The 13,004-nt window shown below is 72.8% G+C and overlaps 4 protein-coding genes across 6 annotated transcripts; 2 read left to right on the top strand and 2 right to left on the bottom strand.

Moving 5' to 3' along the window:
• Positions 1–1,416: 1,416 nt before the first annotated feature.
• On the top strand, positions 1,417–4,305 carry KHK (ketohexokinase). 2 transcript variants are annotated; one of them, XM_065834392.2, is made up of 8 exons: positions 1,417–1,595; positions 1,677–1,793; positions 1,886–2,020; positions 2,880–2,952; positions 3,026–3,172; positions 3,630–3,718; positions 3,788–3,945; positions 4,050–4,305. In XM_065834392.2, the coding sequence occupies exons 1-8, from the start codon at positions 1,468–1,470 to the stop codon at positions 4,133–4,135; spliced, it is 933 nt and encodes a 310-aa protein (XP_065690464.1). In that variant the 5' UTR covers positions 1,417–1,467; the 3' UTR covers positions 4,136–4,305. The 2 variants fall into 2 exon arrangements, with proteins under 2 accessions (XP_065690464.1, XP_065690463.1); XM_065834391.2 differs by lacking the exon at positions 1,886–2,020 and adding an exon at positions 2,059–2,193 and having other exon boundaries at positions 1,419–1,595.
• CGREF1 (cell growth regulator with EF-hand domain 1) lies at positions 4,239–6,417 on the bottom strand. The gene is made up of 5 exons (XM_071807250.1): positions 5,907–6,417; positions 5,509–5,580; positions 5,241–5,311; positions 5,028–5,149; positions 4,239–4,946 (listed from the first exon to the last, which is right to left on the bottom strand). The coding sequence occupies exons 1-5, from the start codon at positions 6,200–6,202 to the stop codon at positions 4,452–4,454; spliced, it is 1,056 nt and encodes a 351-aa protein (XP_071663351.1). The 5' UTR covers positions 6,203–6,417; the 3' UTR covers positions 4,239–4,451.
• A 692-nt stretch (positions 6,418–7,109) lies between these two features.
• On the bottom strand, positions 7,110–9,686 carry PREB (prolactin regulatory element binding). 2 transcript variants are annotated; one of them, XM_065834532.2, is made up of 9 exons: positions 9,519–9,686; positions 9,168–9,363; positions 8,763–8,974; positions 8,551–8,631; positions 8,360–8,484; positions 8,012–8,185; positions 7,875–7,947; positions 7,606–7,765; positions 7,110–7,513 (listed from the first exon to the last, which is right to left on the bottom strand). In XM_065834532.2, the coding sequence occupies exons 1-9, from the start codon at positions 9,651–9,653 to the stop codon at positions 7,419–7,421; spliced, it is 1,251 nt and encodes a 416-aa protein (XP_065690604.2). In that variant the 5' UTR covers positions 9,654–9,686; the 3' UTR covers positions 7,110–7,418. The 2 variants fall into 2 exon arrangements, with proteins under 2 accessions (XP_065690604.2, XP_065690603.2); XM_065834531.2 differs by having other exon boundaries at positions 8,360–8,631.
• Positions 9,687–10,071: 385 nt separating this feature from the next.
• On the top strand, positions 10,072–12,900 carry TCF23 (transcription factor 23). The gene is made up of 3 exons (XM_065836033.2): positions 10,072–11,286; positions 11,680–11,916; positions 12,434–12,900. The coding sequence occupies exons 1-3, from the start codon at positions 10,072–10,074 to the stop codon at positions 12,569–12,571; spliced, it is 1,590 nt and encodes a 529-aa protein (XP_065692105.2). The 3' UTR covers positions 12,572–12,900.
• Positions 12,901–13,004: the final 104 nt, after the last annotated feature.

The raw sequence follows: 13,004 nt of genomic DNA, 5'->3' as shown, positions 1-13,004 counted from the left end.
CCGCTGCCACCGCAGCCCAGCCCAGTGACACATTAACCTGCCCGGCAGCTCCCGCCCAGCCCGTGTCAACCCACACCTGCGTCCGCTCGATCTGCACCACGACCTGTGCCTACACCTGCACCCAAATCTGCACCCTGACCTGTACCTAAACCTGCACGCCGACCTGTACCTAAACCTGCACCCCGACCTGTACCTAAACCTGCACCCAAACCTGCACCCTGACCTGTACCTAGACCTGCACCCCGACCTGCATCTAAACCTGCACCCCGACCTGTACCTAGACCTGCACCCCGACCTGCACCTAAACCTGCACCCCGACCTGTACCTAGATTTGCACCCTGACCTGCACCCAAACCTGCACCCCAGCCTGTACCTAAACCTGCACCCCGACCTGCACCTAAACCTGCACTCCGACCTGCACCCTGACCTATACTATGACCTGCACCTAAACCTGCACCCTGACCTGTATCTAAACATGCACCCTGACTTGCACCTAAACCTGCACCCTGAGCTACACCTAAACTTGCACCAACTTGCACCCCAATGTGCACCTAAACCTGCACCCCAATGTGCATCTAAACCTTTACCTAAACCTGCAACTAAACTTGCACCACAACCTGCACCCTGACCTGCACCCCAACCTGTACCCTAATGTGCACCCTGACCTGCACCCCAACCTGTACCCTAATGCACACCCTGACCTGCACCTATATCTGCACCCCAATCCCAACGTGCACCCTGACCTGTACGTACACCTGCACCCGAATCTGCACCCTCACCTGTACCTAAACCTGCACCCACACCTGCAGCCCCCTCCCCGCCCTGCATCCCGCGGTGACGGTTCCTACCGGGCTCCCCCGTGCTGACGGGACACGGGCCCCACGCTCGGGACCCACGGGGGGCCCGCCCTCGGGAGTGAGCGCGGGGAGTGCGGGAGGTTTGCGTGGGGGGTGTGCGCGGCGAGTTTGCACGGGGTGTGGGCCCAGGGGGTGCGCACGGGGGGTTTGCTTGGGGGGTGCGCACGGGGGCTGTGCACGGGGAGTGTGCTCGGGGAGGGGGTGCGCACGGGGGGTGTGCACGGGGAGTGTGCTCGCGGGTGCGCACGGGGGCTGTGCACGGGGGCTGTGCACGGGAGGGTGTGCTCGGGGGGTGCGCACGGGGGGTGTGCACGGGGGCGCGCACGGCGGTGCCCGGGGGTTGTGCCCGGGGGTTGTGCCCGGGGGTTGTGCTCGGGCTGTGGCACCGCGCGTTCCCCGGGTGACCGCGACCGGTGCCCCGGCGCGCGTGCCGCCACGCACGCTCAGCACCAGGCTTCCGCGCGTGCGCGCGGTGCGGTGAGAGGGCGGGGTCTGGTGGGCGGGGCCACGCCCTTCCCCGCCCCGCCCGCGGGCACTGATTGGCCACGCTTGTGGGGGGCGTGGCTGGGGCGTGGCGGGGGGTGCTGGTGCCGAGCGGAGCGGGTCCAGCATGGCAGCGGCCGCCCGGCGGGACCCCGGAGCTCCCGGTGGGGAGAAGCGGATAATGTGCGTGGGGCTGGTGTGTCTGGACATCATCAGCGTGGTGAAGGCGTTCCCGACCGAGGACTCGGACACCAGGTACCGCCGGGCCGGGGGCGGCCGGGCCGGGCGCTCCCGCTGCGGGTCCCGGTCCCAGCGCCCACGTCCCGCGCGTTGCAGGTGCGTGTCGCAGCGGTGGCAGCGCGGCGGGAACGCCTCCAACTCCTGCACGGTGCTGGCGCTGCTGGGAGCCCCCTGCGCCTTCATGGGCTCGCTGGCCACCGGACACGCCGCCGAGTAAGTGGGGCGCGGTGGGGCTGCCGGTGGGGTCCCAGGGCCGCCCCCCCCTGACGCTCCCTCCGGCCCCTCCGCGTCTTTCCTGCCGGCAGCTTCGTCCTGGACGACCTGCGGCGCTACGGGGTGGACGTGGGGCACACGGTGCCGCAGCCCGGCGGTTCCCTGCCCACCTCCGTCGTCATCGCCAGCACCAGCCGCGGCACCCGCACCATCCTGCACGCCCACGGGTGCGTGGCGCCCCTCACCCTGCTCTCTGTCCCCCAAGTTTCATTACGGCGGATTTCCAGCGCCGTGGCGTGGATGTGACACACGTGGCCTGGCAGCCCTGTGGGGACGTGCCCTGCGCTTGCTGCATTGTCAGTGCCGCCAGCGGCTCCCGGACCATCGTGCTCTATGACACGTAAGGGCATCAGCCCCGGCCCAATCGCCCGTTGGGCAGCGCTCGGCCAGGCCGGCTCGGAGCTGTGGCCCCATCTCTGCCTTTGCCCTGGCTGAGCCGGGCGCCTGGGGCTGCTCCCTGCACCCTGGGGCTCCCACACAGCTCAGCCCGGCAGAGGCTCCAGCCCAGCGCTGCCTGCCGGGGGGTCCAGCGTGCCAGATTGGGTGATTCTCCGTAATTCTGCACACACAATCGCTGCCAATCGTCCTCAATCACCCCCTGTGCCACGGCCGTGATTGGCAGTGGCATCCCTGCGTGTGTTCCGGTGTGCGGGACAGCCAGTGTGACCCTGCATGGACACCCGGCACTGCGTGTGGCAGCTGCCCGGTGCGCAGGACACTGTCCCCTTGGCCGTGCCGGTGCCGCAGGGCGGCTGTGGCCCTTGCCCTGGCAGAGCGCCGGCCGCGCTCACGCGGGTGGATGGTGGAAGGGACTGTTGGGCACCACATGCCGCTGCGGCCCCGGCAGCTCCAGCCTGGTCGCCCTTTGAGTTCATCTCAGGGTCCAGTGGCACCATCATTAATGATTCACCCGGCGGTGCCACGCCGGGCACTGCTCTTTGCCCCCCGCCGGGTGCCGGGCTGGGGTCACCCGAAGCCACCCCGCACCGCAGCTGGGGGTCCCCCCGCCTGACCCCCGCCCTGCAGGAACCTGCCCGACGTGACAGCCCGCGACTTCGAGCGGGTCGACCTCTCCCAGTACAAGTGGATCCACTGGGAGGTGAGCGCGGCGCTGGGGGACCCCGGCGGGGGGGCGCCCCGGGGCAGCCGGTGCCAGGCGCTGCCGCCCGCAGGCGCGGAACGCGGAGGAGCAGGCGGCGATGATCCGGCGGGTGGAGCGGCACAACCGGGCCCGGCCGGCGGCCGAACGCGTCCGCATCTCGGTGGAGGTGGAGAAGCCGCGAGAGGAGCTGCTGCCGCTGCTGGGCCTGGGACACGTGGTGCGGGGCGGGGCCGGGACACGCACGGACTGACGGGGCGGGGCTACCGGCCGGGGGCGGGGCCGTCGCCAGGCGGGGCCATGAAAAGGGCGGGGCTACCGGCCGGGAGGCTGGAGGGGGGCGGCAGCGGGGCTGGAGGGGCAGTTGGGGGCGCAGTTCGGGGCACCGGGGCCTGGGAGGGTGCAGGGGTGGGGGCCGGGGTCAGGATGTGGGGCACAGTCGGGGTGCAGCAGTGTTTTGGGGTAGGGGGGTGCGGTGGTGTGTTGAGGTGGGGGTTGCAGCTGGAGCACTGGGGTGCAGTTGGGATACTGGGGGTGCAGTTGTGCTGTGTGGTTGAGGCCCAGCGGGTGCAGTTGGGGTCTGGGGGCGAGTCGGGGTGCGGGGGGGTGCAGCACTGTGTTTCTGGGGTCTGGGGGTGCCGAGGGGTGTCACCTTCATGGCAGCCCCTCTCCTGCAGGTGTTCATCAGCAAGGACCTGGCCCAGCACTTCGGGTACCGCTCGGCCCCCGAGGCGCTGCGGGGGCTGCATGACCGCGTCCAGCCAGGGTAGGGGGCACAGGGGTGCGGGCTGGGGGTACACGGCTGTGCCCCACACCCACCACACCGACCCCCCAGGGCCACGCTGATCTGCGCCTGGGCCGAGGAGGGGGCTGACGCCGTGGGGCCCAGCGGGGAGCTGGTGCACTCGGACGCCTTCCCCCCAGAGACCCTCGTGGACACGCTGGGGGCCGGGGACACATTCAACGCCGCCGTCATCTTTGCGCTCTCAGCAGGTGGGCACAGCCCGGCCTGGGCACGGCACAGCCTGGCACGGCCCGGCACAGCCCGGCGCGGCCATGGCACAGCCTGGCACAGCTGACAGGTGCCCGTTCCCCAGGGAGGAGCCTGCAGGACGCCCTCACCTTTGGCTGCCAGGTTGCGGGCAAGAAGTGTGGGATCCAGGGCTACGACGGCATCGTCTGAGCCGGGCGCCCCGCGCCAGGACACCCCCAGCCCCGGGGCACAGCACCCCCTGCTGCACCAGCACCCCCCTGCCGCAAATAAACCCCGCGCTGCCTCCCGCAGCCCGGCTGTGTCCGCCCCGCCCGGCCAGGGGCTGCACTGACCGCAGCCGGGTGAGGGCAGCGCCTGTATTTCTCCGTGCCACCACGTTACAGGGGTAACCGCGCAGTCCCGACCTCACCATCCTCCCCAGCCCCGCCGCAGGACGGGGGGGGCACAGGGACACCCCTGCTGTGTGCCCTGAGGCTGGCACAGCCCTGCCCGCAGCTCCCACCGCCTACCCCTCCCCAGGGTCCTCCCAAACCGGGGCTGCCTCCCCCGCGGGGCCTGCGGGGGCTTCCTCTGCCTCGATGGCTGCAGCGTTGGGGGCTGCCAGCTCAGACACATCGGCCACCTCCCCGGCTCCAGCCTCGGGGGCTCCAGCCTCGGGGGCTCCAGCCTCGGGAGCTTCCTCTGCCTCCATGGCTTCAGCATCAGGGGCTTCCAGCTCAGGGACACCTTCTGCCTCCAGGGCTGCAGCATTGGGGGCTCCAGCCGGGAGGGCTGCCTGCCCCTCTGCCGGGCCATGCCCTGGGCCCTCCACCCCCATGTTCCCATCATGTGCCTCTGCATCCCCGCCAGGTGCAGCCCCAGCCCCGGCCAGCGGGTCCCCAGGGAGCTGCCCCGGGGGTCCCTGTCCCTGACCCGGGGACAGCAGCAGCTCAGGGGGGTCGAGCAGCCCGTCCCTGCTCAGGTCCTGCCTCTCCAGGGCTCGGTCCACCAGCGCGGCCACCTGCGGGGATGGGGTGGGACAGAGTGAGGGTCTGGCCGGGGGGCTCCGTGGGGTGCAAGGAGACATCTCTGTGGGACCCACCACATCGGGGTCCGGCCGCCCCCCGTCCTGTGCCAGCACCGCTCCCAGCAGCTGCAGCAGCTCCAGCCCATCCAGGCGCCCGCTCCGGTCGTGGTCGTGGAGCACGAAGAGGTAGAGCAGGGCTGTGGGGCACGGGCCGCTGTGGGGCTGGGGCTGTGGGGCCGTGTCACTGTCCCCGTGGGACCCCTGGCCCCCACCGCCGCATGGCCTTACCCTGCTCCCGTGTCATGGCCTCTGCATCCCGCTCCGGTGGCCCCAGGCTCCGCACCGCGCTCCGCAGCAGCCTGGGGGCAGCCGGGCTGGGGGTGGGCACACACGGCCCCGCCCCTGCCCCACAGCCTGCCCCAGGGCCGCCCTGCCCTATAGCTGTCCCCAGGACCACCCTGCCACACAGCCTGTGCCCTGAGCCCCCCAACATGCAGCCCCCGGCCCAGAGGTGCCGCACCGGTGCCGTGAGGCTCCCCAAGGAACAGGGACTCACGGCAGCGCAGGCGGCTCCGGGCTCAGCGGGTCAGGACCAGGATCCAGCCTCGGGGTGGGGGGAGCCTCAGGCCTGGCCAGGAGAGGAGGGGTCATCTGTGCCTCTGAGCGGGGGACAGTGAGGGGTGGGGGCCGCCCGCCCCAGCCTGGCCTGATGTCCTCACAGTGCCCGACACCACATCCCCTCCACCCAGGAGCCGCACAGCCCAGCGCAGCCCATGTGCTCTTGAGCCCTGTCCTTGATCAAGACCATGCTCCCCCCAGACCCCTGCGCCCACCTGCAGCCGTGTGCCCCCCATGTCTGTGCCCTCCACCTGCACCCATGCACCCCATCTGTGCCTGTGCACCCAAACCACACCCGCACCCATGTACCCCGTTCACACCCGCACCACGCCATACCTGTGCACACCCCCGTGCCCCGTACCTGTGCCCCCAGCCCTGGGGGCAGCGTGCACCGCCGGCACCAGCAGCAGCATCAGGACCACCAGCAGGTTCCTCATCCCGCGACCTCGGGCTGCAGCCGAGCGAGAGCAGCAGGGTGGCGGGGCGCAAGGAGTCCGGCACTTGGAACGGGGCAGGGGGCCGGGGTCTTCACGAGGTGCTCCCACACTCGGTGACGGCTCCATCCAGCTGTCCCGGAGCCCCTGCCAGCCCTGCCCGCACCCCCTGCCCGCACCGGGCTGCACCGCTGCCATCCGCCTTCGCACTTGCGGCAGGTTCCCCGCCGGCCCCCGCCAGCCCCGGGTGGGCGGGAGCTCCGTGGAGCGTCCAGCGGCTCCAGCGCGGCAGGGACACGCTGGCACCGGCGGGACGGCGGCTGCACGGGGAGCGCGCGGTGCGGGACGCGGTGCGGGACGCGGTGCCGGACGCGGTGCGGGCACTGGATATTCGATGCGCACCCCCCGCCCAAACAGCCCCCCCATCCCGGTGTCCCCGGTGTCCACTCACCCGGCCTCGGTGTCACGTCTCGGTGCCGCCCGCCCCGCCCTGGGCCACGTAGCCAACACACCCCCCCGCACCAGCACCGGTACCGACACCAATACCGGGCGCGATGCTCCTCGCCGAGTCCCGCCCCGCCCGCCGGGTCCCGCCCTGCCCGGGGACTCGGCCCCCACCCGCGGCGGCTCCGCTAGCGCCCGCCGGCAGCGCAGGGGTTAACCGGCACCCGGCGCCTGCCCGCCACAAAGATGGCCGCCGGCACCACACACGCCCGCTCCTGGGCGCGGCCAGCGGTGGGCGGAGCCACACTTGAGACATGGCCTCCTCCCTGGGGATGGGGCCAATCCCGAGCAGAGCCAGCCGTCAGAGGCGGAGCCTTCCATCGAGGGGGCGGAGCCACCCGTCAGAGGCGGGGCCACGGCGGGGAGCGGAGCTGCTGCCGGTGCCCGTGCGGCGCTGTCCCCGCCCCGGCGCCTCACGGAGCGGCTCGTGGTCTCGTTCGTCACCGCCTCCGAGCACAGCGACGGCTGCAGCAGCGGGAGAGGCCGCCGCTGGGGTGGGGGCTGCCGGCACGACCCTGCCCAGCCCAAGTGACCCAGCGGCTGCAGCCGGGCTCCGGGAGCAGCGGGGCCATCCCCGCTCCCAGCACAGACGGAACGGCACTGCCCTCGCACTCCAGCTTTAATGGCAGCAGCTGGGGGAGGGCCGGCAGGACCCCCTCCCCGGGGCCAGCCCCACGCCGCGGCCATCGCTGTCCTGCCGGGCTGGGCCCCAGGCAGCCCCCAGGCCCCTCGTCTGCCCCCCGAGTGCCAGCGGGGCGGCAGGGCCAGGCCCTCTGCTTCTCAGTCTGCTGGGGGGCGGGGGCACAGCCCGGCCTGGGGACTGTCCCGGCGCTGGGGGTCCAGTCCTGACGCTGGGGGGGTCCAGTCCTGACGCTGGGGGGGTCCAGTCCTGGCACCGGGGGGCAGGGGGCTACAGGAAGCCCGGGAAGGCGAGCTGCAGCAGCAGGATGGTGGCCACAATGAGCCCGGCGCAGAGCAGCAGCAGCAGCCAGACAGGGAGGGAGCCTGCAGGGGACAGAGGGGTGAGGACGGTGCCATGGTTCCCGCTCCCCCAGGTTTGGGGGTGGCGGTGGGCACCGCAGCCCCCCGGCACGCACGTCGGCTGGGGAGCAGGTGCAGCTTGCAGCGGCTGTCGACGGCCACGCTGAGCAGGGCGGCCTCGTTTCCCGCCAGCAGCTCCCGCCCGCGCTGGCTCTCGGGGACGAAGGCCACGTCTGTCACCACGATGCCATGTGCCTCCTTCACGTAGTACAGCCTCTGTGGGGCAGGGACAGGTGTTCCGAGTCAGCCCAGCCCTGGGGAACACTGGGGCTGTCCCTGCGTCCCCCCCACCCAGCCAATTGCTCCCCGGGACCCCACAGCTCACCTGCAGCGAGAAGGCGATGTGGATGGCGACAGAGCCCGTCACCGTGCCCAGCCCCAGGAAGGTGCCCGAGTCACTGCAGCAGAAGGACAGTGAGCGGGGGCTGGCGCAGCCCCCCCTTCCCCCTGGCCCCGGGGTACCTGATGGAGAGGCAGGAGATCACCTCGGTGCCGCAGGGCCGTGTCAGCAGCGGTAGGAAGCTCTTCCCATCCCACTTGGTCAGGTAGCAGGGTGGGGGGCGGCGCTCCCGCTTGTGGGGGACCTGCACCGTGTAGAGCCGCAGGGCCCCGGCATTGTCCTCCACCGCCCCAAACCTGCACCGGGGAGCACAGGGTGCATCAGTCCCCACTGCCAGCACCAGAGCTGCTCCTTCCCCCACCCAGGGGCCCCCTCCCCACAGCAGGGCTGGGAAACGCTCCGGTGGGCCCCAGACTACACATTTAGTCTGCAGGGGCAGCCCATCCCCAGCCCCCCAGCCTGGCCCTCACCGGCAGGCCTGGTAGCGGTACGCCTTGTCGGGAATGCCAGGCAGGTTCTCATTCCAGCGGAGCCCCGTCACCAGCTGGTCCTGCTGCCACACGCAGCACTGGAAGTCCCGTCCTGCCGTCACCACCTGCACAGAGCGCGGGTGTCCAGGGACAGCTCTCCACGCAGGGCCGGGGAGCCACCCGACACTCACCTTATTGTCAGGGCCCAGTGCAATGTCTTCAATTTCCCCATCGTGGGCTTTAAACTCCAGTGTCTTCTTCATGCTAGGGAACTGCAAGAGCAGAGCAGGAGCTGGAGCTGCGCCCCAGGCCAGGGTCCCCAGCAGCCCCAGGTCCCCGCCAGGCGCAGCGTCAGGAAGACACAGGCACAGGGATGCCCGGGCTCGGCTCCCACCGTGCCCACCTCCCAGAGGCGGAGGAAGCCGTCGGCCCCGCCGGTGACGAGCAGCGAGCCGTCGGCGTTGAAGCGAACAGCCTTCTGCAGGGCGTCGGGGCTGAAATCCGTGCGGACGCTGTGCAGGCTCTCCACCGTCACCTCGCTCGTCTGGCGCTGCGTGTCGTTCTGCCCCGCCGGGCTGGGGCCTCTCCGCTTCCGCGGCCCCTTCTCCCCGCTGCCTGCGGCGGCAGACGACACGGGGCCCTGACATGTCTCCCCGGCACCACGCAGGCAGAGCTGGGGTCCGGGACAGGCGGGAGGGCCCCACGGCGCTGCCCCATCTCCAACGCACCCCACAGCCCGTCCAGCCCCCCGGCGCTGCCCCCCAGGGCAGGCGCTGTCACGCCGACCCTCGGCAGAGCGGGGCCTCACCGTTCCGGCCGGCGGAGCCGCTCGGGGCCGCGGGCGCCTGCAGGCTGAAGCGCAGGATGTGGCAGCTGGCGTCCTGCCCCGCCGCGATGATGTCGCCGGCCAGCGCCATGGTCATGGTGGCGCGGGTCTCGGTGTCGTGCGAGTGCAGCAGGGACGCGCTGAGCTGCCCCCCGATCTGCTCCAGCTGCAGGAAGTGCTGCGGGACACGGCCGGGGCTCAGCGCCCGCAACCGGTCCTGCCCGGGACCCCCGCCCGCGGCCCCGGGACCCCCGCCCGCGGCCCCGGGACCCCCGCAGCGCCCGCCCGGGGCCCGGTCCCCGACCCCACCCGGCCTCCCGCCGCGCAGCGCACCACGCCATTGCGGATGCCGGTCTTGGCGGCGCCGCCGCCGCCGGCGGTGATGGCGATCGGGCGGCGCGGGTGCAGCCGCACGGTGTAGAGCGGAAACGGCGCCCGGTACAGCTCCGCCGGCCGCCGCGGCGCCATGGCTGCGCCGCACACGTCAGCGCGTCACCGCGCGCTGCGTCACCGCGCCGGCACGTCCGCGCTGCGCCCCGCCCCCTGCCGCACAGAGCCCCGCCCTGCCGCACAGAGCCCCGCCCCCGCCGCCTCAGGCACCGCCCCCTACCGCCCGTCGCCCTGCCCCCCCAACTCCCGGGTCCCGCCCCGCCGCCCCGGCTCCGCCCCTGCCGCCCCGGCCCCGCCCCCGCGCGGTGCGCTCGGAGGGAGCGCGGGCGGGGAGCGGCGCGGTCGTGCGTGTCCGTGGGTCCTGCTGTGCCGGGACCCGCCCGCCTACCGAACCGACCCCCGTACACCGCTCTGCAGTGGGGCAGCACCCACACACCCCCGCGAGGCCGCGGGGACCCCCGTGTGCCCCCATGGAGGGCTGGGGGCTGCCCCACCCATGTGTCAATCCCCGGGCAGCAGGACACCCGTGTCCCGTGGGGCCGCTCGTGGCCGGACTGGGCTCACCCGGGTCAGGCACTCCCCTGGCACTGTGGTCACCCGTGGGCACGCTGCCCCCGGTCCCATCACTCACGGCCGCTGGGAGCAGCTCTGCAGCCCCGGAGGAGCCGAGGATGGGGATCCCGTGTGGGGGCTGGGGGTCCCGTGGTCCCTGCGTGGGGCCGTGCAGTGTTGCAGGGGCTGCCTGGCTCTCCATGGACCCACGGGTGCCCTCAGCACACCCCTGCGCCTCCCCACACCAGCCCGGCCCCTCGGGGATCCTCACCCGCTGCCCGGCTGGGATGGGGGTGTCAGGTGCCGCAGGCTCCCGGTGCGCGGGGGCTGGAGCCAGGGACGGGGGTGGGGCAGCACCCAGGGGGCCCCTGCAGCTCACGCCAGGGGGCGGCAGGGGCGGGAACCCCCCGGGCTGGGCCTGTGGTGCAGGCGGCTGCACCAGCACGGGGCTGTGACACCATGGGCAGGGCCTGGGGCGCATGGGCTGTGTGTGGGGACGGGGCACGGTGCGACCCGTGGGACCCCTGTGCCTGCGGTGCCCGGTGCCTGCGGTGCCTGGTGCCCAGTGCCCACAGTGCCATGTGCCCGTGGTGCCGTGTGCCTGCGGTGCCTGGTGCCTGCAGTGCTCTGTGCCCGCGGTGCCCGGTGCCCGCAGCGCCTGCCTGGGGCCCAGCGGCTCCCGTGGTGCTGGGGCCGCGCTGTGGGCGAGCGGGGTGCTGTGGGCGGCCGCGGCCCGGGGGAGGCTCCGGCTGGGACAGCCCAGATCCTCCTGCTCATCCCACGGTGCCAAGGAGGGGGAGGCGAGAAGCCCGCCCAGACGAGGCCGCGGGCCGAGCCGGGAGGCAGCAGGGGCTGCACCGGCGCTCCCCGGGGCACCCCGACCACCGGCCCTTGGTGGGGCCGAGGAGCGGGCAGGGGCGCGGGCAGCGGCTGCCGGGGGTCCGGCATGGCCGAGAGCGCGGGGGCAGGCGCTGGCGGGGGGTGCAGAGCGGGGCTGGCCGTGCACGGCTGCCCTCCGGCCATCACTGACCCCGGCTCCAGGGACCAGAGGGGTCCCTGCAGCCCCACACGAGCCCCCCGGCGCTGCCGGGGAGTGGGCGCAGGCAGCACCCCACGGTCTCCGTCTGGCAAGCAGGGGAGCCCCCTGGCAGCAGGACAGGTAAGGAGCTGGAGCGTGGGAGCGGGACCCCACGGACCCCACGTGCGGTGGCGGCAGGAGCCCAGGGACGAGCCTGTCACCCCTCGCCCCGCTGCAGCGGAGCCGGCTGGTGCAGGGGCCCCGGGGCTGCCATGAGAAGGGGGCTGCTATGAGGAGGGGGCGCACGCCGGGCAGCACCAGCCCACCCTGTTCTGGTGCAGAATTGAGCCCGGTGCTGTGCAGGTGGGGGGGCAGACACCCCGTGGGTCTGGGTCCTGGGTTCCCTGGGCTCCCCAGGGACAGGTGGCGTTGCGGAGGATGGGCGCTGTCCTGTCCCTTCTTGGGGGGACTGCCCACCCCATCCCCCGCCGCGGGTGCTGTGGGCCCCGCGCTGGCTCAGACCCCTTGCCGCAGGGCCCCCCGGGGAACGCGGCGCGGGAGCGGGGCCGGGTGCGGGCGCTGCGCCGTGCGCTCCTGTCGCTGCAGGCGGCGCTGCCCGCCGTGCCCCCCGGCACCAAGCTCTCCCAGCTGGACGTCCTCGTCCTGGCCACCAGCTACATCGCCCAGCTCAGCCACGCGCTGGGCCGCGGGCCCCCCCCGCCAGCGCCCTCCTGCCCGCCCCACAGACACCCCCTCCTGCGCCCCATGAAGGTGAGACCAGAGCGCCCCTGACGCGGGGCGCAGCTCCTGAGCACCACACCCCGGGCTGCCCCTTGCACAGCACCCAGTCCTTGGGTCCCCCATTGTCCCCTGTGCATGCCGGCAGCCAGCCCCCGGGTCCCCAGTGCGCAATGTGGCTGGTCCCTGGTGTCCCCGGCACACGATGGGTCTGATCCCTGGGGTCCCTAGCACATGATGGAGCTGGTCCCTGGTGTCCTCAATGCACAATGGGGCTGGTCCCTGGGGTCCCCAGCACATGATGGAGCTGATCCCTGGGGTGCCCAGCACATGATGGAGCTGGTCCCTGGTGTCCCCAGTGCGCAATGGGGCTGATCCCTGGGGTCCGCAACGCACCCCAGCAGCCGTTCCCTTGGACCACAGCCGAGGGACCCCAGCGTGCCCCGTGCACACTGACATTGGTCCCTGGGTCCCCTGTCCCCAGGCGTGGGGCACCGGCAGCAGCAGGACAGGACCACCCTCCCAGCCCCGGCCCCTCTCTCTCTTGCAGAAATGGCCGATGCGCTCCCGCCTCTACACCAGCCCCTGGGGGGGACCCGTTTCTGCCCCCTCCGGGGCAGCCGCCAGCAGCCACCAGCACACAGGCCCGGGGAACAGCAGACAGGCAATGGGGGACAGCCCCCCCTGACCCCCGGGGTGCCCATGGGAGCCCCCACAGCACAGGGACACTGTGCCCCAGGGTGGACTGGGGGCAGCAGCCAGGGCAGGGGGGGTCGGTGCCAGGGGGGTTCGCACCCCAACCCCACATGGGGGTCCCGAGCTCCACAGGCAGCGGGATCCCAGCCCCTGTCCCACCCTGCGCACAGCTGTGGGGGCAGGACCCCCCGGACACGGGGGGGGGGGCAGGGGTGGGTGAGGGGGTGCACAGAGAATGGGGGGTGCACACCCCACACTGCTCACGGGACTGGGGGCGCCCGGCCCCCACCCGCAGCAATAAACCCGCAGCCAGCCCCCCCACCTCCTGCCTCGGCTGCACTGGGGCTGGGGGACGGGCCCCCGGACCCCCACCCCGTGCCCCGCACCAGGGGGACGGGGCGGTGGGGAGAAGGGGTGTTGGGGGC

The sequence above is a fragment of the Patagioenas fasciata genome, chromosome 3 (genome assembly GCF_037038585.1).
Source record: "Patagioenas fasciata isolate bPatFas1 chromosome 3, bPatFas1.hap1, whole genome shotgun sequence".
Lineage (NCBI taxonomy): Eukaryota > Metazoa > Chordata > Aves > Columbiformes > Columbidae > Patagioenas > Patagioenas fasciata.
The sequence above is the reverse complement of the archived record's forward strand: the minus strand, read 5'-3'. Positions and strand labels throughout refer to the sequence as shown.

Coding starts and splice junctions, on each gene's coding strand:
- KHK (XM_065834392.2), top strand. CDS start 1,468: ATGGCAGCGGCCGCCCGGCGGGACCCCGGAGCTCCCGGTGGGGAGAAG. Junction 1,794..1,885: donor GCCACCGGACACGCCGCCGA/GTAAGTGGGGCG, acceptor TCCTGCCGGCAG/CTTCGTCCTGGACGACCTGC. Junction 3,946..4,049: donor CATCTTTGCGCTCTCAGCAG/GTGGGCACAGCC, acceptor CCCGTTCCCCAG/GGAGGAGCCTGCAGGACGCC.
- CGREF1 (XM_071807250.1), bottom strand. CDS start 6,202: ATGGCAGCGGTGCAGCCCGGTGCGGGCAGGGGGTGCGGGCAGGGCTGG. Junction 5,312..5,508: donor CCGGAGCCGCCTGCGCTGCC/GTGAGTCCCTGT, acceptor GGCTGCCCCCAG/GCTGCTGCGGAGCGCGGTGC. Junction 4,947..5,027: donor GGCGGCCGGACCCCGATGTG/GTGGGTCCCACA, acceptor CCATCCCCGCAG/GTGGCCGCGCTGGTGGACCG.
- PREB (XM_065834531.2), bottom strand. CDS start 9,653: ATGGCGCCGCGGCGGCCGGCGGAGCTGTACCGGGCGCCGTTTCCGCTC. Junction 8,632..8,762: donor GCTTCCTCCGCCTCTGGGAG/GTGGGCACGGTG, acceptor CTGCTCTTGCAG/TTCCCTAGCATGAAGAAGAC. Junction 7,948..8,011: donor ATCTCCTGCCTCTCCATCAG/GTACCCCGGGGC, acceptor CTTCTGCTGCAG/TGACTCGGGCACCTTCCTGG.
- TCF23 (XM_065836033.2), top strand. CDS start 10,072: ATGTGTCAATCCCCGGGCAGCAGGACACCCGTGTCCCGTGGGGCCGCT. Junction 11,287..11,679: donor GCCCCCTGGCAGCAGGACAG/GTAAGGAGCTGG, acceptor CCCTTGCCGCAG/GGCCCCCCGGGGAACGCGGC. Junction 11,917..12,433: donor CCCTCCTGCGCCCCATGAAG/GTGAGACCAGAG, acceptor TCTCTCTTGCAG/AAATGGCCGATGCGCTCCCG.